The sequence below is a fragment of the Tachypleus tridentatus genome, chromosome 13 (assembly GCF_004210375.1).
Source record: "Tachypleus tridentatus isolate NWPU-2018 chromosome 13, ASM421037v1, whole genome shotgun sequence".
NCBI classification, from domain to species: domain Eukaryota; kingdom Metazoa; phylum Arthropoda; class Merostomata; order Xiphosura; family Limulidae; genus Tachypleus; species Tachypleus tridentatus.
In genome coordinates this window covers 121,581,133-121,606,425 of record NC_134837.1, presented here as the reverse complement: position 1 = coordinate 121,606,425, position 25,293 = coordinate 121,581,133, and the positions used below count along the sequence as shown (strand labels likewise).

General features: G+C 33.8%; 1 protein-coding gene across 4 annotated transcripts in view; it reads right to left on the bottom strand.

The window, feature by feature from the left end:
* Nucleotides 1–25,293, bottom strand: part of LOC143240478 (tetratricopeptide repeat protein 39A-like) — a 68,815-nt gene continuing 43,522 nt past the window's right edge. For all 4 annotated transcript variants that reach the window (XM_076482949.1, XM_076482947.1, XM_076482948.1 and 1 more), the window contains exons 8-18: nt 23,659–23,724; nt 22,532–22,643; nt 20,916–20,983; nt 13,439–13,498; nt 12,497–12,588; nt 11,600–11,761; nt 8,235–8,352; nt 6,539–6,650; nt 5,708–5,810; nt 3,579–3,695; nt 1–2,635 (exon numbers count right to left, since the gene is read on the bottom strand). In XM_076482949.1, coding sequence (XP_076339064.1) covers nt 2,389–2,635; nt 3,579–3,695; nt 5,708–5,810; nt 6,539–6,650; nt 8,235–8,352; nt 11,600–11,761; nt 12,497–12,588; nt 13,439–13,498; nt 20,916–20,983; nt 22,532–22,643; nt 23,659–23,724 — 1,257 coding nt within the window. In that variant the 3' untranslated portion in view covers nt 1–2,388. The remainder of the gene's footprint in view (nt 2,636–3,578; nt 3,696–5,707; nt 5,811–6,538; nt 6,651–8,234; nt 8,353–11,599; nt 11,762–12,496; nt 12,589–13,438; nt 13,499–20,915; nt 20,984–22,531; nt 22,644–23,658; nt 23,725–25,293) is intronic.

Sequence of the window (25,293 nt, the reverse complement as noted above, 5' to 3'; positions counted from 1 at the left end):
TCAGATAAATCTCCTGAGTTTAATAATCTTACAATCTGAACTAAGTACAGAACATTACAATAAAACAGTAGCAACATTCATAATAAATAGTGATCACTTAGACAACTCTGATCCTTCTCAAATTAAAATAATATACATAGTTGTTGAAACTAAAGTGGACACTTCTTAGTACGTGGCCTAACTGTACATTACTGCGAGCTGGTACTTGTAAGTTATTCTTTTACATTAAGTCAAAATACAAAACAGAGAACATACATCAGTAGTTACAAGAAATAAAAATATATTTAACAATGGGTCATTTCAAACATTAATCTTATTAAATCTATTTTTTAATTAATCTGCCTTCAAATGCCCGCCATCCTTCATAAAGAACCTGTTTAATTTCAAATGAATTAGCCATGATTGTATGAAATCTACTTATTAACAACTGTGTTTTGAAAAACCCTCATACCTTTATCATGATACCACTTACCTCACAAAGAATTTGAAAACTATTTATATACAATGATTTGGTCATTTCGAAACAAGTTTAAATACAATGTTTCTCTGTGACCAACTAAATCTATACAAAGTAATTCAACATCTTTAGTACAATATTTTAGCACAAATGACAAAAGAACCAAATAAACTTACAGAAGTTCATGAATTTCTAATAACATTTTCTCACACAACAAAAAAAGAAAAAAGCATCTTAAAACAAATGCATTTTAAAAGTTCACAGCAAATCAGAAATGATTTTAAAGAAATCCATATAATCTTCCAACTTCAGTGACCTATTTTCTAGTTGCTAATTAGACAAATTTACTGTGTAACAAAGCCTATCAAGAAATAAACCTAAACAAGGTTACCACTGCTGATGTATTTTTCTTTTCTTACACAAGTAATAAACATGTACATATACATGGTTGTGTCACTAAATACAGTTACATATCACAGCTAAGTCCTTAATGACTAGTTATGACTAAAATAGCTATGGACACACGCTATTAGGACTGAAGAGGTTAATTTTACAAATTCAAACCTGATGCTATCTTAGCTAAATAATTTAATATTTTTTGGTAAATATTCTACAATAATAGATTAGTTCTCTCACTCTCTTTACAATATTCATATAATTTATCAAAATAGTAATTCATGAAATCTAGAAGTAAACTTTCTATACTATCAGATAAATAATTGTTCTAAGAACTAAGTAATGTTATTTGTACATATATCAAACATTATGCAACAACATTCAGGAATTTAGAGCATAGACTTACATGCGAGTTTTCCTGTGTGATAACAAACAGCTCAGATCAAGTGAACCTTCACATGTTAGCTGAATGTTTTGTTTACAGTAAGAGTGAGTTAATACCAAGTAACTTCACTTCACTGAAATAAACACCCATAACAGTGTGTGTTAAGATACAGTTAAAGCAGTTCAATTTGCTAGCTTTACTACATAGTGATACAACTCAGGTCATTAGCACTGGTATATAGTGACACAAAACTCAAATCATAAGTGTTATCATATAGTGACACATATCAGATTACAAATGTTACCATATAGCAATACACAACTCAGTTCATAGCACTACTATACAATGACACACAACTATGATCAACTGAGTTTTATTTTAACTAGTTAGCTCAGATCAAAGAAGTTTTCCTGTGTTGTCGTAATATACTTCCCAAAATAAGCGGTAAACTTTCTTACATGGCAGGATAGTTCAGATGTAGCGAGCTTTATCTTTAGGAGAAGTGCATGTACTACTGTATGTATTCACCCTAGAACAGTGCCAAATTAATTCATCTTTCTTGTATGGCAATAAACCGTTCCAATAGAGTAAATAAGGTGACTACCATATTCCATTATCTAAAAGACAACTATACATTTAACTTCTGTATCTGTAATTAACACATCATAATAATCTAACAAAGTAACTTATGATTACACATTCTGCTTTGTAATGGTTCAAATCATTTTAACCTCTGTGCTACTGTTTACTTCCTCTTAACATTCAGTTATTTACAACATCCTTTTCTGCTATTAAAATATCACATCTTCCAAAGTTTAACTGTCAACCAAGCTTAAAATCAAAATAACTGGTGCTTGATAAAAAATATGCAAGTTCACTGTAGTTTCTAAAACAAGCCCTACCTATACATAATACAAGTTCCCTCACATTGTTAGTTCATTTGTTGATTATTTCAAAATAGCAGAAAAAGCTCATTGGCTTTAAAAAAACATGTAAGATGTTCTAGCAATTAAACATCTATTCAAATATCAGCTGTACTACCTGTTGTTTTATAAACAACATAAATTAGGAAGCATCCATCATCTTTTCTGGAACTATACAGGTATAATACAAACAACTACCAAATTGTTTATCATTTGAATGCTGGCTATTAAGAATTGGGAGGAACCATATGGGTTTTAGAATTGGTGACCAGTGGAGATTCAAGGTCAGATGGTGAGAATGCCAAGTTCTCAGGAGTACTGACCCTGGAGGAGCAGCCAGAAGGAGGAGAGAGATGTGGAGAAGGAGTCAGGGTCTCTTGAAGGTCCAGGCTGCTCCTCACTTGTAGTTTCTTACTGGCAGCATGTAATCGAAAGTGCAACATCACTTCAGTGAGGTAGCCATGATAACTGTGTCTATAGAAATGTGAAACAGCCATATTAATATCCAATAAGTATAAAATAAAAAAATCTCGTACAACAGATTTACCTTAATCAAAATGTGTACTGTACTATAAAAAAAATTTAAATCATAAAAAAAACATTTTTTACTGATTTACTCTAAATCACGTCAGGTATGCTATTACCGAGTTTAAAGTAGAGGAGAAATGAATCGTTCAGTCAATACTGTAGAATGATGCACCTCGGGCATGTATAATAATGTACATTAAACTCACAAACTACAAGTTCACAATGACAACATTTAATTACCAGCCCCTTACTCACATACTTCATAACAATGACTGTATTTAGCAATCTTTTACTGAGTTAGGCAGTTGAAGCAAATGTTCATATACTTCTACTAGGTGAGGTGGTTACAGTGAATGTTTAGTATTGCCTTACTAGGCTAGATGGTTACAAGGAATGTTTATTAGGTAAGTGGTTACAGAGATGTTTTACATGTAATGTTCAGCCTTATTAGGCTAAATACCATAAATGGAGTTGCTGAAATCTTCAAGTTTGAAACCTTTCCAGCATAATATTTAACAAAGCTCCTAGCAGATACACACAGAAGCAACACATTTGGTGATGTATAATTATCAACAACTTGATTATTAATGTCACATCAACATATTTTTTGAGATAGCTGCCTGAAACACTTCTCTAACAATCATGTTCTCAAACTGCAAGATTTGTTGTGATAGTTACTTGTGCACTATTTCAACAAGTTCCTAATTAATATAGAAATTTACAAGTTTTTTTTAATCCAGTTATTAAATCATCCATTTTATTTCTCAAAACATTTACTTGATACCACAGTTTAATGTTAAAACAAAGTGTACATAGCATGTGCAACATTTCTGAAGATGTTGAAGAAAGAGTTGTTATAACTCCATACTAAAGTAAAATAAAAGCTAACCTAGCTCTACGAAGCCATTCTATAGCTTCTGAATCTCTCATTTGTTCAGTGAGCATAATTCCAAGTTCTCCTGCTGCATAAGGTGGTAAGAAGGTATCTTCTTTGATTTCTTTCTCACTAAAAACATAGAAAAAAATATTGTATGTTGTAAAACATTTATTTTAATGCCTGGTTTTTCCCTCAAGTTAATATATTTTTCAATGAAACTACTGTTTGATGGCAGCCAATAAATTACTTTTTAGTGGATAAGTTAATAAAAAACAAACACTTTATGTCAATTTTAATTTACTTTCCAGATCATCTAACTTAACACACACACACAGTAACATAGGTTGATCTAGTATGACACTAAACACGTTAACACTTACCAAGTAGCCATATTTTTTTAAACTCATCCTTGTTAATATCACATTGAAGAGAAAGTTTCCTTTGTAGAAAGAAAGTAAAATAATAAAAACAAACATTTCTAGAAATACCAATATTGCCCCTAATTAATGCTACTAGGTGACACTGCAAACTACAAAAGGGGCATTTACTAATTACACTAATTGGGTCATATGACAATAGCTCTTTTAAAAAGAAATATCTGTAATAAGTGGTAGCAAATATATAAAGTTTATTTCTAACTTTGTTGTAAACATCAGTGCTCACTATCACATTAAATGTGGCAATCATTGCTTATAAGTGTCAAAAAACTCTCTGAAGCAGTCCTGTCATGTATCAGGCAACTTCCTTTGATCAGCACTACCAAAGTGTCTTTGAAAATCGCACTTGAGAGTAATGACTGCTAATTTTTACAACTGGGGGGGGATAATAATTAGAGAGAGGGTGTTAACTGGGGCAATATGTTTTATGTATATACATATAGGGGGTGGACAAAAAAGTGGTCCACCATTGAAAATATTGTTAATTTGTTATATCATTTATTAAAGTATAATATGTAAAACTATATGTTTTTATAACACACTCAATGAGAGTTCAAATATTATTTCAAACCCTAATTTTAACACTGGATTTTGTAACTATCTGAATTTTCATGATTTTAGTTATATTTTATCATAAACAGTGTTGTACACCTGGTGTAGTTTCTTAGTTCTTCTTGTGATAATTAGCCTATAAATAAAGAGTACACATTTGCAACCACTTATTATAAATATATTTGTTTTTAGTAGAATTACTGCCATATGACCAAGTCTCTGATTAGTGGCCCTCCTTTTGAAGTTTGCAATGCCCTCCAGTGGCATTAATGTGGGGCAATATGGTATTTCTATGAATGATTTTTTTGTATTTTACTTTCCACAAAGGAGAAGTTTTCTTAGGTGTGATATTTACAAGGATGAACAAAAAAGAAAAAGAAAAAAGAAAAATAACTACATATTTTAACACATCTCATCAAGTGCAGTCTAAAAACATATAGTTTAACACATTTTTCTGTTATCTAATAAAACAAATTTAGAACATTTCAAAAGGAAGGCCATTTCTTTTGTCTACCCCAGTATATATAAACTTTGAAAAATATAAAGAAAAATCTGGATTAGTATTTAATTTCTAGAAGTAAATGTAGTAGATCCCTCTATGAATGAGGTGGGGAATTTCACATTTTGGAAGATGACGAATTAATTGAATGAGGTTACAGTAAAGTTACGTATCTGATTCAATTAGTTAAATTTCAATTTTCAATGCAACCAAGATAGTTTTAAGACTAATTATAGCATTCTCACTTTTAGATACATGAAAAAAACAACAACTAATTTCCAGATATCTTCCTCAGAGAGGTGAGATACCAGTTTGGATTTCTAAATAACACATTTCTGCTTTTGTGCAAGAACTATTTCTCAAAGTTACTTTAAATGTTTATTTTTATGTAAGCACCATTAAAAATTATATTACACTAAAAACATGAAGGAAACAACAGTTCTCTTCCATCAGTTAAAATAAACATTCAGTGAAATATAAAAATGTTATTAATCCAAGCACAGACACCATAATCAGTCTCTATACAGGAGGTCAGAAAATACAGTTCTATATAACAGAAATATATACTATTAGCAGCAAATAAAAAAATAATTGGTAATTCTATAATAAGCATTAATTACTATTTACTTCTGCAGGCTGCTAATGTTACCTACCAACGGACAACTTCTTTGAAATATTCTTCTGCCTGGAGGGGGCAGTCAAGGTACTTCAGAACAACACCCCGTAATAATGTTAACATGTAGTAGTCATCCACTGCTGCATTACATTCCACATAACAACCAAAAACAATTAATTAATATAAGCTGCAATACCAAAATATCTCTTAGTATACTAAACTCATAAAAAAACTGAGTCATCTTAGTATACCAAACCTTCCACAAAACAAACTCTGACCATTTGTCCACAAAGCCAGAAAGACAACACAAACTAGTGATAATCCTAATTTGTTCACAAATGTACCATCATTTTAATTTAAAACTGACTAGCGTTGGTATCACTTCTAGCCATACCTATTCAATAATATCAACATAACCCAAGAAAAACAAACTATTGGGTACATATATTAAGGAAAATCCAACATTTACAGTTTCACATTTATAAAACTTTAGTTACAAAAAAAAATAAAAAGTAACAGTTGAAACTTCTCTTATATTCCTAGAGACTTAAATTCTCTGATAATGATCGGTGAAATAAATTTTTTAATTGTGGAAAGAAGGATTATACCTTCTCAAACCAGAAGATGGAGACAGGAGAGGTTCTTATTCTTACAAGTAAATTATTTTCATAAATCATGTATGAAAGATTAAAACTCACATAACAGTCATACTACTTAAAGCTTTCTCTAAAAACCATCTTCTCATTAAAAATGTAAAGAAATTATGTAGGATCAAAAATATATAAACCATAAAACATGAAGCCCAAGCACCTTGGAATGTCAAACTCATTATGTGAGAAGTAGTGAATGCTATTCTCAAAATGTCTACCTTTGTCTTTATCTACTTTGGAAATATTGCTTTCAATCATGTAGAGAAACATCCTGAGTAGATGTGGAGCTTTTGCCAAGACAGGAAAACCATGCCACAAGTACAGTATTTCCTACAAATAGAAAGCTACACATTACACACATCACCAGGAACTCACAAAACATGTGTAAACAGAACATGACACTTCAGTACATAATACAGCCTATAATGAGATGGATCAAGAGAACAAAAATCCATTACTATGTTGTAAACATAATAACTTCATGCCTATGAGTCTTAAAAGGAAAATTTTGGATTATTACTATCAGTTGTAAAAACATCTGTAAAACAGACAAACAGGATTTTACTGTGTAAGTGGTCTAACAAAATCAGTAAAAACTACATCATGAAAGGTATCTAAAGGTATCTATACAAAGGTAAAAATCTGATAAAGTTCAAAATTTTCTTCTGAATGTACATTACTACACATTTTTTTAAAAACTCTTATCCAACTCATTAAGTTTGTGTTTCTAAAGTTTTTTTGAATCATGAACCCCTTTGAGAACCTAATTAGAAAGTTTGTGTGTGTTTTCTTATAGCAAAACCACATTGGATAACCTGCTGAGCCCATCAAGGGGAATCAAGCATTGTAAATCTGTACACTTACCGCTGTATTAGCAGGGGGCAACTAGAAAGTTACATGAACCCCTTTGAAAATTTAATTTAAAAGATATGGATCCCTTCCTAGAAAAATGTACATAAACACACATGCACACTCACACAAAATAATGGCAAAGTTTTTTCTCCCAATTTATGAACCCCCTGAAACCTTTCCATAGGCTCCCCCATAGAAATCCATGAACCACCAGTTAAAACTCCTGCCCTAAGTTTACAAAAAAAATTTTAGAGAAGATCTCTATAAATGAAATACAAGTATTCTGTTTCATTACTTGAAATCCAACCTAACTTGTTTCTCAATTGATACATTTCTTTTTATGTTTAACTTACTAAAAACATCAAACATGTGTAATTATAATCAAAACAAACTGGTACCAAATAAATGTACAAGGATATTTTTTAAACTTTTATTAACTAAAGTAGAAAAATTAAAAACTTTCAAAATTCACTCAGCTTGCTTCAAAACGTTTTATAAGCACTTGTGATACAGAGCAAGGAAGAGATTGATTTGATCCTTAATAAAAGTAAACACTTATCTGGCTAAGCCTATCACTTGTTTTAACATTGTCCTTTTGTTTGTATGATCTTCTCAGTAAAATGTACTGACCCACAGGCTTACAAACAACTGTTTGGGGCAAGATTTCACAGTAAAATTTAAATAATTCAATAACTTTGAGAAAAAAATTCAATAAACCTTTTGAATCCTTTGTATAAACATAAGAATTGTTGTATCCGAGTTTTAAAAAATGATTTTATTTCATTTCTTATTGGTTTCATCAACAAAATAAGTTTTCTTTTTTCCTCATTCACATAGCATATTACTAAAATAAGCCAAAATTCAAAGTAATCATGGACTGAAATAGATTTAATATATTAGAGATGAAAGAGTGTTCAGGTTTTTATCATTTTACTTCTCCCCTTTGATAGTAGACAAACAACCTACACACAAGCACACAAAAAGCTAAAATGTTTGATTGGAATGGTGAAAAAATGATAAAAATTATAAATGTAATTGATAAATTTCATGAAATATGTGTACCAGAATAGGTAATGTTAGCCTGTTTTCTTGTCTGAAGAACTTCTCTGTTTGTTTCACACAAAATTTCTCAATTGGTATTGACTTCCCTGCCAATCTTTGCTTCAGTTCAGGAACTTTCCTGTAGCAAGAACATCTGGAGTTAAAATCTGTCAAATATTTTTTTGTATATTCATTGGATGATTGCATTTACAATGTAGTTCTCAATGAACTCAGTTTTAAATCAGATGAACAATGTATTCACAATATAATCAATTTTAAATAGGATGAACAACATATTTACAATATAGTTCTCAGTACAATCACTAACATAAGATGAACGTGTTCATAACAGTTTGAAGTAAAATCACTACAACATATGAATGTATTTACAACACAGTTCAAGTAAAATCACCTTAACCTTTTTACTACAAGCAGGTTAAAGAGTGCTTGTCATGACCTTTTAAACGGTTGTTTTCAAAATATTATAAAATAACTATTACTTATGTCAATAGAATAGACATCAAAAGACAGTTAATAAATAAAATTTTAAGATGTTTTGGTTTCTTAATTTAAAAGTAAATGAAGAAAAGAATGTTTAACACCAATTTTTGTAATATAGCACCTCTTACTGTGTTATTGGTCAGTTTACAGTTTATTACACCTATCACAGTGTGTACAGTAGTTACAACAAATTAGAAATTCAAATTTAAGATACAGACAAATTAAATATAAAATAAGAATTTCCCATTTGTTTTCATTTTCTGAGATGTAAATATGTTTAGAAAATCTACTGGAGTGATTCTTCCCACTATTCATTCTTTGACACCTCTTGTTTAGTCCCACCTATTACTCTTGAATATGGGTTTATAACCAATAAGCAAGTATGTTTTTAAATTTTGCGCAAAGCTACACAAGAGTTATCTGCACTAGCCATCCCTAATTTAGCAGTGTAAGACTAGAAGGAAGACAGCTAGTCATCACCACCCACTGCAAACTTTTGGGCTACTCTTTTATCAATGAATAGTGGAATTGACCATCACATTATAACACCCCCACGGCTGAAAGGGCAAGCATGTTTGGTGCGATGGAGATTCAAACCTGCAATCTTCAGATTATGAGTTGAATGCTTTAACCCACCTGGCCATGCTGGACCATATCCAATATTTAGAGTAGTTCCGTTCTACCAATGTCTGACAGTCATTTGTAAGTAGCTTGACAGAGAAAGTCATCATTTTATTGAAACTGTTCAAGTGTGATGCTAAGTCGTTGCTCTGAATAGGAATGGAATTTCTTTATTCCCACATACAGCTTATTTTGATTGAGACCCAGGTAAATTACAAAGGCTTTGTGCATAATAATACAGTAACTTTATAATTTTCTAAAATGTATATTTGAAGTCTACAAAAATTAACATCTCTTCCTTCTCCACTTGGAAGAATAAAAGAGGCATAGCACATGTATGAATGAGCAAAACATTTCAAATACCACAAATACTCAAAATTTTTGTTTTTCAATGTATTTCTAATTTATTGTTCTATGTTGTATTAAAAGTAACTAGCATTTAAACATTTATGAACACACACACACACACATGTAATATATGATAGCCAAAACATCAATGTATTATGCAAACTTTGCACAAATAGTATCTCTCTATACATATGCTGCTAAATTCCAAACACAGAGAGATGAACAATATTCATACACTTCTGTTTTTTGAACTGACTCAAAACCATATAATAAACATTTTCACAGATTCTAAGTGTAATCTTATTATACTGGAAAATTTCACATTGTACTCTCACAGGAGAAGGCAAGTCTAATATTACTTTATGCATGCTTTGTTACTTTTTTATAGCACTGTATTACTGTGTCACCTAAACAGTAATGACACAAGCTGTGATTCACCAGGGTTCTTTTACTACAGTTGTTGACAGTAAAATAAACACAGAAAATAAACGTGAAATCTTTAGCAGTTGAAACTCACAAGACAAGTACTTTGAAACTTTGTGATCAATAATGAAGAAAAACGAATAACTTTACTTTTTCTTCTACTTTGATTATTTGTCTACAAACTGAAGAATCAAACATATCATTATGATAAGGGTAATAATAATAACACATAAAATAGTTTTGCTGAAAAAACTTAACTGTATTTAAAAGGCTACACAAATGAAATTTGAGATTTTTGAGATGAAGAAAGTATTTTTAATCTTATCAAGAAAAGAAAAGATTTAATATATTCATGGACAAATTTCCATTGAAAATCCTTCACTTGTATTGATTAAGATACCAAATTTTGTGAACATACACATACTACATTAAAAGATATCATATGAAAACCATAACAAGTACAAAGTGGTTACAAGGTCAGTCAATTTGACCTATTCCATGTTGAGAGAGTAAACATAGGATGAACATATGTTTACAAAGGGAATCATAGTAAAATTGCTTTAATGTAGGGAATTTGTAAGAAATAGAAGCAAATGTGTGTGTGTGTGTGTGTGTGTGTGTGTGTGTGAAGTGTTGGGCATTTCATAGGTTGGTAAGTATCAAGCTGTAGACAAAACTTCAATACTAATGACACTTGTGTACTCAAGTGATTCAGTAAGTTAAGAAACTTGATTCTCAAGTTTCACAATGTGACTGTCAGTGATCCCAAAATAATTCATGAAACTTCAAGATTCCATCCTAAGACATTTCCCATAATCCCTAAAATGAGAAACATTCTCTTCAACCTTGTACTTAATTCCTTTAAACAGACTAACAAAATGAAAGAAGTAAATAAGCCATACAATCAAACAAAAAAGGTATATTTCTGTAACTGCTAAACTAACTGCAACAAAAATAGTCCAGTTTTCTAACAATTAACTCTGTGTAGGAATTCCAACTTTTGGTGATTATTAATTTTTTTAGCTATGTTGTAACTTCATGTAAATAGATTGAATATGTTGTTGTATTTTGGGAGGGTGGAAGGGTTTTGAGACTTTCAATTTTAACATGCAGTAGGAATTGTTTGGGTGTTTTTTCCCAAAATTCTTACCTGCACAGGATCTATTTTTAGTTTATTACATGACATGACACATATTTAAGATTTACTTCTATGCTAGTTTAACCTTTCGTACCCCTTGGTAATTGGTGAGAATTCAAAGTATTCAAAAGGAGTTAATGTTAGGAACGTGGAAGACTGCCTAACCAACTACATGGGGGAAGAGGGTGAAGTTAACATAAACTGATTTAATTTTTCTTGCTTTCTTTATGTATCAAGTATATTTACTGATTAAAATCATAAGCAGCCCTATTAATATGATAGTGACCATTTTCTTCGTTTTTTCTACGATACACACACACACACACACAAAATCCCTTAACTTTCCCGAGCTTACTTGAATACTCTAACAATCTCCTCCATCACATCTTTCTCTCCATCCAACATCTGCATGTACAGTAAACAACCATAGATGTAATAGTACATGGCAGGTGACCAACGACACTCCTTGCACATGGTGTTGCAACACTTGGCTGCACTGACCCAATCGCACTTGTAGCTAAGAAAATATAAGGAGACTATTACAAGTCATCAGTTTAAAAATTAAAAGTTGTATCAAGTTTCACCACTTTTTATGCTTGACTATCCAATCAAAATTTCAATTTAACTTGTATGTCAATTGGAACACATGTTTATGCACATTTTGAACACCAACTTATCTACTTTATACAACACCAAAGCCACAGAGTTGGATTTTCTGAATTATAAAAGTGTTTTTTCTCTTTCTCTCGTTTATTTTACTGATTTTTTTTACTTGTTTTTAGTTTTTCTTCGGTATGCTCCATAAATGTTTTTTGTGGTAATTAATGTTTTTTTTCATTTTTATTTGTCTTCTACAAATAAGAACTCTGGGATAATTTTTCTTATATGGTCTTCAAAACATCCCCTCTGATCTTTTTTACTTACAAATAATTTACTTTAAAATTTTGCAGTAAATAAAATTAATTTATAGCAAGGAATTCAAAGATTACAATCAAAGAGATGCAAACAACCTCAAGCTCCATTTCAGAATGTTAATACCAGGAAGTGTTGAGATCTCTCAGATCAAGTAAAGATTACAGTTACATACACCAAATGACCTACGCTCCAATTTAGAATGATAACAAACAATCTGAAGATCTGTAGTTAAAACATAATAAATGCATATCCCCTTACACTATCCCCTAGAATGCAAGTAAGAGATGTCAAAGTTTCACAAAAGTTAAAATATTCATATTCATGTAATTCTCGTTACCAGTAACACCAGATTTTCTCCCAGAAACACATATAATGAAACTGTTTCCACTCTTGCTGTGCTTTAATAGTATCTTCATATGACTGTATAGCCTGCAACAAGAACAATGAAATTATCACATCAACATTTTAAACTGGTTATTTTATAGTATTTCACAGCTATCTTTCAATAACCCTGAGAAGTCACATGTACATGATAACACTTCACTATACCCAACACTTTGTGTAAAAATTAAAAGATCAGCTCAAACTAACTCTCTAACAAAAGTAATGTTCATAACTTTTTAGACCAATGATGAATAACCAATAATTTTCATAGGTCACTAGAGCCTCAAACAAAAACCAAATATCTTTATTTAAGAAGAAAAAACAAGGGGCTCAGATTACTTCTTTTTTTGATTGTTTCAGAGCAAACCTCCACAATGAGCTATCTGCACTGAGCCTATATCAGGGATCAAAGCCCAAATTTTAACATTATAAGAGCTCAAGCTTATCACTAAACCACAAGGGGGCATTTCTGTTTGAATATATTAAAATGAACAAGAATTTTGACTTTCTTTTCATAAAAAAACTTATCAAATCATTTCTTCTTTAAAATTATTAAAAATAAAACATGTAAGGTATTGCACAAGTTTTGTTACAGCAAGAGTTGCTATTACCTACAAATGTATACAGGAATTTCAATTATCTATTTTTATCCTCAAAAATGTAGGTTTAACAACTTAGATAAAAGTAAAATAACACTCCTACATACAAACCTTTAGAGAAATACAATAAAATTACTTCTTAATACTATATAGTAGGAATAGAGAATGATATCGTATATAAAAACAAATTGTTTAAAAAAAAAAAACGTGTTTATTTGTGTCTCAATTTCTAACTATAAGAATGTCAATATTAATCTCAAGTTGTTTTTCTTGTTTCTTCAACAGCTGTTACTCACTTCATCAACTTTTCCTTGAAGTTGCTTTAATCTAGCATCAAAGAACAGGTACAGGGCACCCTGAAACAAAACCGAAACTTAAAACACCTTTATTAACACCGATAGCTTGAGAAAAAAAAAAAAAGAAGAAGATGTTTTTGGCATATTGAAAGATAACCTTAAATATTTTAGCTTTTACTATGCCCCCAAAAAATGTTGGTTTTTGTGTTCTTTGCTCTGAATATAATATTATATGTTTGAAAAGAAAGTAAAAGTGGAGGTTATAGATCAGGAGACAATGACCAGGCAGTAAATTAAAACCTGTACTCTGGCCATCATGAACCAACTTGTCAGTGATATAGGTTCTATATTTATACACCAACAGATGGATGTAAGCTTAAAGAAAGTTACTTGAGCTTCAAAATCTTCTCATTTAAACTGCTTAATTTAAACTAATAGATACACACACACGTATTCTGCATAACATAAAAACTAATACTTAGTTGTAATTTATTTTATGAATACAACAAATATACAACTAACCTTCAAACTCAAGTTAATGTAACTTAGAAACACCCACTTCAACCTAGAATCACCCCTCCTCTGGATGTATACACTTTTTAAAATTTTATGCAGAAAGCTAATCATGTTTCCATGATAATGATGGGTAGAGTTCCTAAAACCCTCAGATGATCAAAAAAAAATTCTCGATACTGCTATTGGTCTCACTAATTACTGTTAAGGAAGACTATATATTTTAAAAAAGTTGCTCAGTCAGTTCTTTACAGTGAATATTATAAGAAGCAAACACAATTTTTTGTTCTCATCTCAGTGTAGGCCCCAGTATCAGTAAACATTATAAAAACAATTCATTAACCCAAAGGTTAAAGATACTTAATCTTAAATATAAATGAGAGATTCAATTTCTTTTCTTCAGTAGGCCCCTTCTGTAAGTGCATGCACATAAATGTATATGTAACTAGTTAGACTCAATGGTTGATTGATTGATTGATTTAGTGTTTTATGGCACAAAGCAGCGAGGCTATCTGTGCCAGACATTCGGTAAAAATGTAAAAATAAAAAAATAAATAAATGTAGTAATAGACATAAATGGAACTGAAGGTAAAACAAACAAGTATAAAACCAATGTTGACACCTAGTCTACAATGTTAAGATAGAAGGCAGAGTATAAGAAGTTGTAAGGTATTTACTCTAGCAAAAATGTAATGATCATAACCCACCAGGAAGACTAACAGGTAAGTTCAAGAACCACCGTCAGTCACCTGAAGTTGGTCTTTCCAGTACTGGTTCCGGGTTATGTGTCATAGCAACCAGTATCAAAATGTAAAAGAATAGAAGTTTTAAAAGATACATAGCAAAATTGTAACAATGAGTAGCCAAATGTCCAGTAAAAAGATAAAGTCAAGTAAATGGAGTAAAATTTATAAAAGTAAATGAAGATAAAAGCAAAATGGCAATTAAAACAGAAAATGGCATAAAAAACCAATTTTGACATCCAGTCAACAAACTTGTAAAGGACTACCTGTAGCAGAATGGTAATGACCATAACCCGCCAGGAAGACTAACAGGCAAGTATAAAAACCACCGTCAGTCACCTGAAGTTGGTCTTTCCAGTCCTGGTTCCGGGTTATGAGTCAATATGGCCAGTACTAAAAAGTAAAGTAGTAAAAGTGTGAAATGATATGCAGCAAAAGTATAATAACAACTCGCCAGGAGTGAGAATAACTTCCTCCTTCCGAACTTTACGGAAGCTAGATGGCCAAAGTCCAATTTTGGGTTTGATTTGAAAAGGTTTGTTGTCGCGTTGCTCACTCCAAGTAGACTGCCAGTTGGCACGGAGCCGAGCCTTGAGACAACACCATAGTCCATGTTCGGAATAGGCATAGGAGTGATGGTGCTGAAGCAGACATATTTAGCTGCCATGTTTGCAAGCTCATTCCCGTGAATACCAACATGGCCTGGTATCCAGAAAAACTGGATTGAAGTAGCTGCTAATGAGAAATGGGCCAGTCGGTTTCGAATATCAGCGAGAATAGGATGTGAGCTAACGTGTAGCGATTCCAAGGCAAGTATAGAACTAAGCGAATCAGTATAAATAGTGCAGTTGGAGTATTGCTCAGCTGCAATATGATCTAGGGCAAGAGATATGGCATACAGTTCAGTAGTGAACACAGAAGCTGTAGAAGGGATTCTGCACGCAACTACTGACCCATAGCAAACCATAGCAGAGCCCATTGAATTACCTGATTTGGAACCATCTGTATAAATGGGAACTGAATGATTGTTTGAAAGATATTCATTGAATAAAAGACAGTACTTCCAATCTGGAATATCTGCCTTTTTTAGGTGACTGAAAGAAAGGTCACATTTGGGGGCTGTAATAAGCCATGGTGGGATGGGCCGACCTGTGGAATCTGCAATGTTATCCAAGGACAGACCCAATTCATCCAATTTGCCTGGATGCGAAGACCAAACGGAGCAATGACAGATCATCTGTTCTGAAAAAGTACTGCCCACTGAGGAAGGAAAACACATTTCCAGGTGGGATGCTTTGGTAAGGAATGAAGTTTCGAAGTATATTGTAAAGATAGTTGCAAACGGCGAAGGTGTAGAGAAGGTTCATGAGATTCAATGTATATACTTTGAACTGGAGAGGTACGGAAAGCCCCAGTGCAGAGTCGAAGTCCTTGGTGATGAATGGGTCCAGCATCTTTAAGGCCGAGGGTCTGGCAGAGCCATAGACCATTGATCCATAATTGAGTTTCCATCTAATAAGAGCACGATATACCTTTAACATTGAACAGCGATCTGCCCCCCAACTGGTAGGAGAGAGAATACAAAGGATGTTCAGTGCTCTTGTGCATTTGACCCGAAGCTGCTTTAAGTGTAGTATAAAGGTCAGTTTACGATCAAAGATAAGCCCCAAGAACTTGGTCTCCGGGACCACTGGCAGCAAAACTTCACTGATATGAAGTTCAGGATCAGGGTGAATACCCCGTCGACGGCAAAAGTGCATGCATACAGTTTTGAGAGAGAGAAATTAAAGCCGTTCGCCAGAGTCCACTTCCGTACACAATTGAGGGCGGTTTGTAGTTGCCGCTCAATATATCTCATGTTTGATGACTGACATGAGATGTGAAATTCGTCGACATACAGCCCATTCGCAACAGTGAGAGGGAGTTGTTCAGTGATGGCATTTATCTTTATACTGAAGAGTGTAACACTCAATACACAGCCTTGAGGGACTCCAAGTTCCTGTACAAAAGAACGGGAAAGTGTCGAACCCACACAAACTTGGAATCTCCTGTCCATTAAAAAATTTTTAATAAACATGGGTAGATGGCCACGTAACCCAAATGTATGGAGGTCTCGCAAAATGCCATACCTCCATGTTGTGTCGTAAGCCTTCTCTATGTCAAAGAATATTGATACAAGATGTTGGCGGTTGAGAAAGGCTTCTCTGATAGATGTTTCAAAATGAATTAGGTGGTCTGTGGTGGAGTGCTGTCGACGGAACCCACACTGGGTGGGCGAGAGGAGGTTGTTTGATTCAAGGAACCAAACAAGACGAGCATTAACCATCCTTTCTAATGTCTTACAGACACAGCTCGTCAAAGCAATTGGACGGTAGTTTGAAGGAATCTTGGGATCTTTCCCTGGCTTAGAGAAAGGTAAAATAATAGCCTGGCGCCAGGCATCAGGAAAAACATTCTCCTGCCAGATCCGATTGAAAACAATCAGAAGGACATCAAAGGAAGCAGGAGATAGATGGTGCAGCATGTCATAATGAATATCATCAGGTCCAACAGACGTACTGGCAGACCGATGAAGGGCCATTTTTAGTTCCACCAGGGTAAAGGGACAATTATAGTCAAAGAAACAGTCAGTTCGAAAGGAAAGAGGTGATCGCTCTGCCCGAGTCTTGATGGCCAGGAAGGTGGAGGAACAAGCAGAAGTGCTAGATACCCAGCAAAAGCTTTCACCTAGAGTGTTAGCGATGTTCCGAACATCAGTCACCTCCTGACCATCAGAGAGTAAGATCGAGAGGGGGAGAGAATTGTAGTGCCCATTAACCTTTCGAATCCTGTCCCATATGATCTTGGAACTGGTGGTAGAAGATATGCTAGTTGTGAACTTAATCCAAGATTCCTTCTGGCTTTGAAGTCTTACCCACCTAGCATGTGCACGGGCCCGTTGGAAAGCAACAGGGTTTGAAAGTGTGGGATATCTACGAAAACTATCCCAGGCCCGCTTTTGAGCCTTCCGTGCTAAGTGGCAAGCAGGATTCCACCACGGACGAGGATATCGTGGAAAACGTGTCGAGGTTTTAGGAATACACTGAGCAGCTGCATGTGTAATACAGTCAGTTACCGCTGCTACACAGTCGTCTATTGATGGCTGATTTAAGATGGCAGGATCAAATTCTGCGAGAGCAGTGAAAGTGGACCAGTCTGCCTGATCCAGCTTCCATCCGGGCACGCGGGTAGGGTGGCATCGACCAAGGCCAGTCTCTCTCAAAAGGATTGGAAAATGATCACTGCCTAGTGGATTACTGTCAAGCCTCCATGAAAAATGGGAGAATAATGAAGGGGAGCAAACTGAGAGATCAATAGGGGTAAAGGTCTGACTAGGTGCATGAAAGTAAGTGGAAGAACCAGTATTGAAAAGAGAAAGATTGTGATCAAAGAGCATCCGCTCCACAGATCGGCCCCTCCCATCAATAATAGCACTTCCCCAGAGGGGATGATGTCCATTAAAATCCCCTAGGATTAGAAATGGAGATGGCAATTGTTCAACGAGAGCATCAAGATCTGATTGATCATATGTCTCTCCAGAGGACAGGTACAGAGAACAAACAGTGATGGTATGACCCAAGGAAACACGGATGGCTACAGCCTCCAAGGGTGTGTTGAGTGACAAAGACAGGGTGGGCACGTGTTGATCAACCAACAGTGCCACCCCTCCATGTACTCGACCATCACACAACCTGTCATTTCTGTACAGAGAAAACTGCTGAATGGAGACAGTATCAGCAGTTTTGAGAAATGTTTCTTGTAAAGAAAGACAAACAGGATGGTAGGAAGCAATCAGTGTTTTGATATCATCCAGATTAGAACGTAAACCTCGACAGTTCCATTGTATCAAGGTGGCCATTTTTAAGAATGGGTAGGTGAAGTGGTTCGAGAACCCTTCGGTTTACGACCACGTCTTTTTTCTTTACTGTCTTTAGTCGGAGGAGGTCTATCAACCTCTATGGATCCTGCTCTGGGTCGGGTGGGTAGGTTTTTGTTATTGGAAGGGGAATCCAGTGACTGAGGACGCAAACAAACAATTGTTTTGTCTCTTGTGGTGGGAGAAAAAGATGTATCAGAAGAAATGCCTGTATTTGAAACTGAAGGACGTGGATCTTGAGGTTTGTTGGAAGGTATGGGAGGAACAGAGATGGGTGTGAAAGTCGATTCATCAACCTTTTTAACCACGGAGGTCAAAAGACTTTTCATTTGTTTTGAAAACGATTCTCTTGGAGGCACAGAGAGATCTGTCTGCACTCCCACTGTAGTTGTGGAATGAAGTGCAGCAGCATATGTCCGAGATGGAGTTGTGGACAGCAATTTCCGAGCCTCAGGATAACTAATGTTATGTGTCGTTTTCAAACGCTGCACCTCTTTTTCCTCCAACCATTTTGGGCAAGAATGAAAGTAAGAGGGGTGAGAACCATTGCAGTTTATGCAATGTGGGTTCATGTCACAGTCATAGGCATCGTGGTCCTTGCCTCCAGAACGAGCACATGTCAGGGAACCACGACAAGATGTCTTTGAGTGGCCGAATCTCTGACATTGGAAACATTGAAGTTGAAAACATTGAAACAAAGGGTTTGGTATGTATGGCCGAACCCTGCAAATGAGATAACCTGCCTTAATGGTGGCAGGTGCACGTGGTGAAGTAAATGTTAAAACGAGGGTATTTGTTTGCAGTGTAACTCCATCTTTGCGAGTGGAGATGCGCGCCTCACTGCAGAAACTCCTTGAGTGAAGAGACCAGCGAGAATCTCTGACTCGGGAACATTCTTCAAATCCCTTTCAACAATAACTCCTCGTGAAGAATTCAAGGTAGCATGGGGTGTAACCTCAATAGGTATATCTCCAATTGCCTTTGAATTCAAGAGGAATTCACTGTGTTGGGATGTGGATGTTTCAACCGATATGTCACCAGATCGAAGTTTCTTTACTGACTTTGGAGAGCCAGCAAGTCCCTCTAGTCCCTTTTGAATAAAAAAAGGGAACATTTGCCCTAAAGGTTTTTCCGAAAGAGAATGTAATATAAGAAAATGAGGTACGTGTGTTACTGATGTTGAAGATTGCTGTTCTGAGTATTCAAGATGTGGTCGCTTACCCATTGACTGTTTTTTTACAATTTTATTTAAATTTTTTGGAGGATCCATAGGAAAAAGAAAAAATTTCGGTACCCACTGACCCCACCCACCATGGAGCCCTACAAGGGGACGCACTACAAAGTCATGCAAGGACAATGCAGCAACGCCAGGGTTTCGTGAGCACTATACCCAAACACCAGCATCAGGCACAATGTCCACAACACCCGTTGAGAATTTCCAACACTGGTACTTGGTTGACTCTAGCCCAAGTGGACCAGCCGATTGACCCAAGGGGGGCCACCCAAAGGCCGTCCGTCTACAGGAATTCGAGGCCAAAGTGGTGCATTAGGGTTGGACCCCTCAACCACCAGGATCTTGTCCTCCCCTTCACGGGTCGCCACGCACGGCAAACACGTGGGTGGATGTTTAGATCCCAGAGAAGGTAACCAGAGAGAACAGACCTTCCCTGGGAGGTCCCCTCACCACGTACAGGAATCCACACCGAGGGGTAGCCTCAATGGAGTTGTGCTTGACAACTCAAATATTTTTGATGCACGTAGATATAAAAACTTCCAAGCTAAGTGACTATACAATTATAATTACAGTCGTCAGTATTGTAAAGTAATATGATTCCCACTGAAAACCTAGTTTTTTTTTTTTATGTACAAGTTAAATTCTGACAGTGTACACATACACAAGTCAGGTATGCTAAGTGAGTTACCTGTTCAATGCATGGGAGCCTCCAGGTAGGAGACTTACAGGATTTAGATTCAAATGCCAAACACCTTATGTCACTGATAAGGATGGGGTGTCCTAAAGGTACATGCCAAGTTTTATGACAATCAGTTTAGATGCTCACAAATTACACGCGAAGTGTTACACACATGTACAGATTTCTGTCATATAATGGTTTATACACATTAACTTAGAGATTTTACAGTTAACCTAAACATGGCTAGAAATAAGCATGGCAATGACAGGTTTAGACACATTAATTTAGGGATTTTACAGTTAACCTAAACATGGCAATGATAGGTTTAGACACATCAATTTAGGGATTTACAGTTAACCTAAACATGGCTTGAAACAAAGTGGTAATGATACCTTTGGGTACTTCTTAAGCATCAGTTTAACATATTTTTCACATAGTTCTAAGTCACCATCACATAAGCCTGAAAAGAAAAGTATAATTAGTAGTGCTCTTCAAATGTTAAACTGTACATGAAGACAAATATCATAAGCTGTTACCTGTGTCAACTGTAACAGTTTACAAACCTTTCTTATCTTATTTGCAATGTAAAACTGATATTTTCATAATTGTATTACTTTGAATCAATTCAAGAGAAAAAAGGAATTATATCAAAACCAAGTTTGTATTAACAAGTATGAGTCAAATTATTAACGAAGTCATACATTATCTAGTGAATATGAATTGTTAAAAATTCAAAAATAAAACTTTAGACTTTTAATACTATAAGATGGTCTTTTCTAACTGTATATATAGAAGATGCTGGAAGATTTTAAAATGTCACTTCCTAATAAGACTGCCTGTAAGCCTATTAAATAAACAATAAAATCATTCAAAATAGTTAGTCAACACATTTATAAGATACATATAAAATGATGGGTAGGTTTATTGCTTCTAATGTTTATAAAATAAACTTTTTCATGTACAAGTACACACTGTTTACTCTGAAGACTTGGATTTGTAAGTTGTTGTTTTTCTTTTGTATTTCACTGGTTAAAATATGGAATGCTAATTTGTAATATTTGTTTATACTTGTCACTGTAATACAGAAGTTCTAACTAACTCAGAAATTTAATGATAACCTATTACATGTTTAAAATTAAAAACAAATAGAACCAGAAGGATGGACTGATATTTGTTATGAAAATCATGTTTGAATATTTTCTCCTACACTCCCTCTTTGTTTGTTGGAAGTTAAGCACAAAGCTACACAATGGGCTATCTGTGCTCTGCCCACCATAGGTATCGAAATCCAGTTTCTAGCATTTTACATGTGCAGACATACCACTGGGGAGCTACACTCCTTGCAATAAATCCTTTATAGATTTCAAATCAGAGATACATAAAAAAAGCACCTCAGAAAACATCTTTTGTCTGGTACAAGCTGCTGTCCAGAAGGCCCAATGTTGAATACCACACTCCTGCACGTTTTGTTTATTTTTTTACCACAAATACTAAGCATAAACCAGAAATTCCCATAAATCAATTTAATACTACTTATAACTAAAACTTTGTAAATAAAATATCAAAACATCAACCTCAGTAGAGGACAGTTATAATAATTAAATAAATGAAATGTTCGTGATGCATAAATAAGAGTGGCTGGTCTGTCTACAAACAAACTTGACAGTGGATACACATATAGGATACACTCAAGTTGCATGTGCAAGGTTCAAAGTTCATTGCTAAGACCTATGGCATATTCTTGCAATTGTAGGCATGCAGAGATGTAACTGTGATCATCCTTCATGTGATGTTATACTCTTTAGTAAACTCTAGCTACATGACCTTACCTCCAATATAGAGTAACTAACAGACCAACAAATAACTAGGTGGATGGATCATTGGCTGCTTGGTCAAATAAATGGATAAAATTATTTTCTGTTCAAAATACACACATAAATAGAAAACAAGATGTTACAAATATTATTCATAAATAGTACTTGTGTTAAGATATAAAAAATTGACTCACCTAAAGCATACACAACATACGTGTGAAAGCCACAAATCAGAATGACGCACAGTGGAGAACGTAAACCATCTCTTATGTCACAACCTTCTTCTAATTCTTTCTGACCAAACGTCTGTAAATATTGTTAATGTTTGGGGTATCAAAACTATCATCTCACAAGTACTGTTTACACTTGAAGTATCAAAACTATTATCACACAAGTACTGTTTACACTTGAAGTATCAAAACTATTATCATACCTTCACGTGTGTTAGTCTTCTACTGATTAATAAAGCAAGAGATAAAAACAAAACTTACAGAATCACTAACATGTCATACAATATTAAAATGATTAATAAGTTGGTAGGTTATTGCTCTTTAGAACCCTAAAAACTGATTCATCACACAGTCTTGTACTGATAAGTTAGTACATTATTATTTCTTAGGACATTAAAACTTTACATTAAATTAATTATTTCTTTCCATTTCTGGCAAGTATGAGTAAACAAATCTACATCTGGCAACTTACACATACATTCAGATACCTAACTCTTACACAAAGGGGGCGTGACAAAAAACAAAAACTTATTTCACACTACTTGAACATTACCAACATTTACAAATATACACAAGATTGCCACTTACTTCTTGGGACTGTATTAGTAGTGATGCAGATCCAAGCAAGGATAAGGGATAAGAGATAAAATAGTTTAATTAGTTTGATGCTGTTAAAGAAAGAATATACAAATGTTAGTATATAACAAAAGTTTAAGTCCCCTCACCTAATATCTTTCTTTATGTCACACTTTCTGGTAGGATAAACCTTACCCTACAATATTATGAATGAAACATTAAAACAAAATAAACTTAATATGTAAACCACATGTATTGTACAGTCAACTAGTATTATTCACTATACAAAACTAAAGGTTTATGAGATAATCTTTATCGTTTTTAAAAATAAATATTTACAGAAAGCAAGGACAAAAATATTATAATCTTTACAAAAAAGACTTATGTACAATAATAATCATTCTTAAACACATTAACAAAGTACAAAAATTAAACTACTTATACTGAACATGGCTGGACAACAATTCTGGTTTCTATTTTGATTACCCATACAACTTTCTTTGTGTGATATGTACCTTATTACCAGAGAACCCAACAAATTTCAGCAGTCTCAGCACCCGAGTTGGGAGTTGTGACATCATCTAAATGGGAAAGAAAATCAATCTCAATTTTTTAACATGGACAGCATCTTATGAACTAAGTGACCCTAGGGTTCAGGTATAGTTATACCTCAATTTAAACCACTGGCCAAAGGAAATTTATTCAACAAACAATACCCATAAAAGGTTTTGTCTGTCTCCTTAATCTTTTCCCAATGGGTCTTGGGTCAAAGACCACATCATTGTTTATTGAATCGCATTCAAAATTTTATATGAATTTGTGTTGTTAAGTTTGGTATCAAACTGTAGATTATAACACAAATTTTCATATTATAGATTATTTAATTTCTTAACTTAAAATTAAATATTAAAAAACACAGCTGAACATCTGTATCACATGGTATGTTGAATGCAGCACTGGTTCAAAACAGATGTCTGTGATGTCAAAATATAAAGTCTACAGTTTTGTATGAATTAGGAACTCAAGTTATGGTATTGAAAGGCTAGAATATAAAATAACCTTTTTATCTTTTCTATTTGTTGAGTTATCTCTATATTTAGTGAATCAAAGACAGTGGCCCCTGTTCACCTCTTTCCATTTTTGGAAAGTCACTTGTATGCATTTACTTCTATAAGTAATACGTGAATAACCAAACAAAAGCTTACAATGTCACCTTAATGATTTTCTCTACCATTTTCAAGTATAACATTGTCCTCTCTTTCTTTCAAGACAAACCTTTGTGGTGGTAAGTTGAGTGTTTAGCCAGTTCGAAATTTCATATTTTATTTATATACAAATATAGCTCAGTGATTAAATTTAATATACTATAATGGAATTCTATGGTATCAGTTAAGTAATGTACAATTTTTTAATTATTCAAATGTATATATAAAACCTAAAAAAATGATTTAATTTCACATCCTCCATGCGCAAACTTTAAGAAGCAACCAAGTACAAAGGTCGTAACCAGAAGAGATAATTGTTTGCTTTACTTCTTTATTTACTGTTCAATGTTTTAAAAAATATGTTTAAAAACTTGTTTGTAAATATTATATACAAATGCAATGTATAATAATTGAAATGACTATTTTAGACAATACTAGTCCACTAAAATAAAACCAATATAGGTCAATTTGTAAAGGCTAAAAGTCAGTTTTATACAGCAACATGAGCGCATGTGTGCCACATCATTGTAACTTCTGTATTATTAGTCAAATAAAGCTGAAAGGTTAATATAATAAAAATAATAAATCAATACAAATGTAAAAAGATTTAAGCTATTTACGCCTAAACGTTTATGGTTTCCTGTTATAATCTGTTGTCATTCTAGAATTAAAAAAAGGCATAATTTATACTTAATTTCTAATTTTATATGATGGTTACAAGATTGGTCAAATCGACTTACCCCATACAGAGATTTGTTGGTAAAAATAATATATATAAAATGTTAAGTTTTTCTTATAAAACATTTGATAAAACTATCTAGACACAATAAGAATTTCACATGCAAAATTTGAAAATGTTCTGGTGCTTAAAAGTGTTTCTTATTTTAAAATTATTTTACATATTTGATAAGCAACATACAAAAATAAAAAGGCATGAGAAAAACT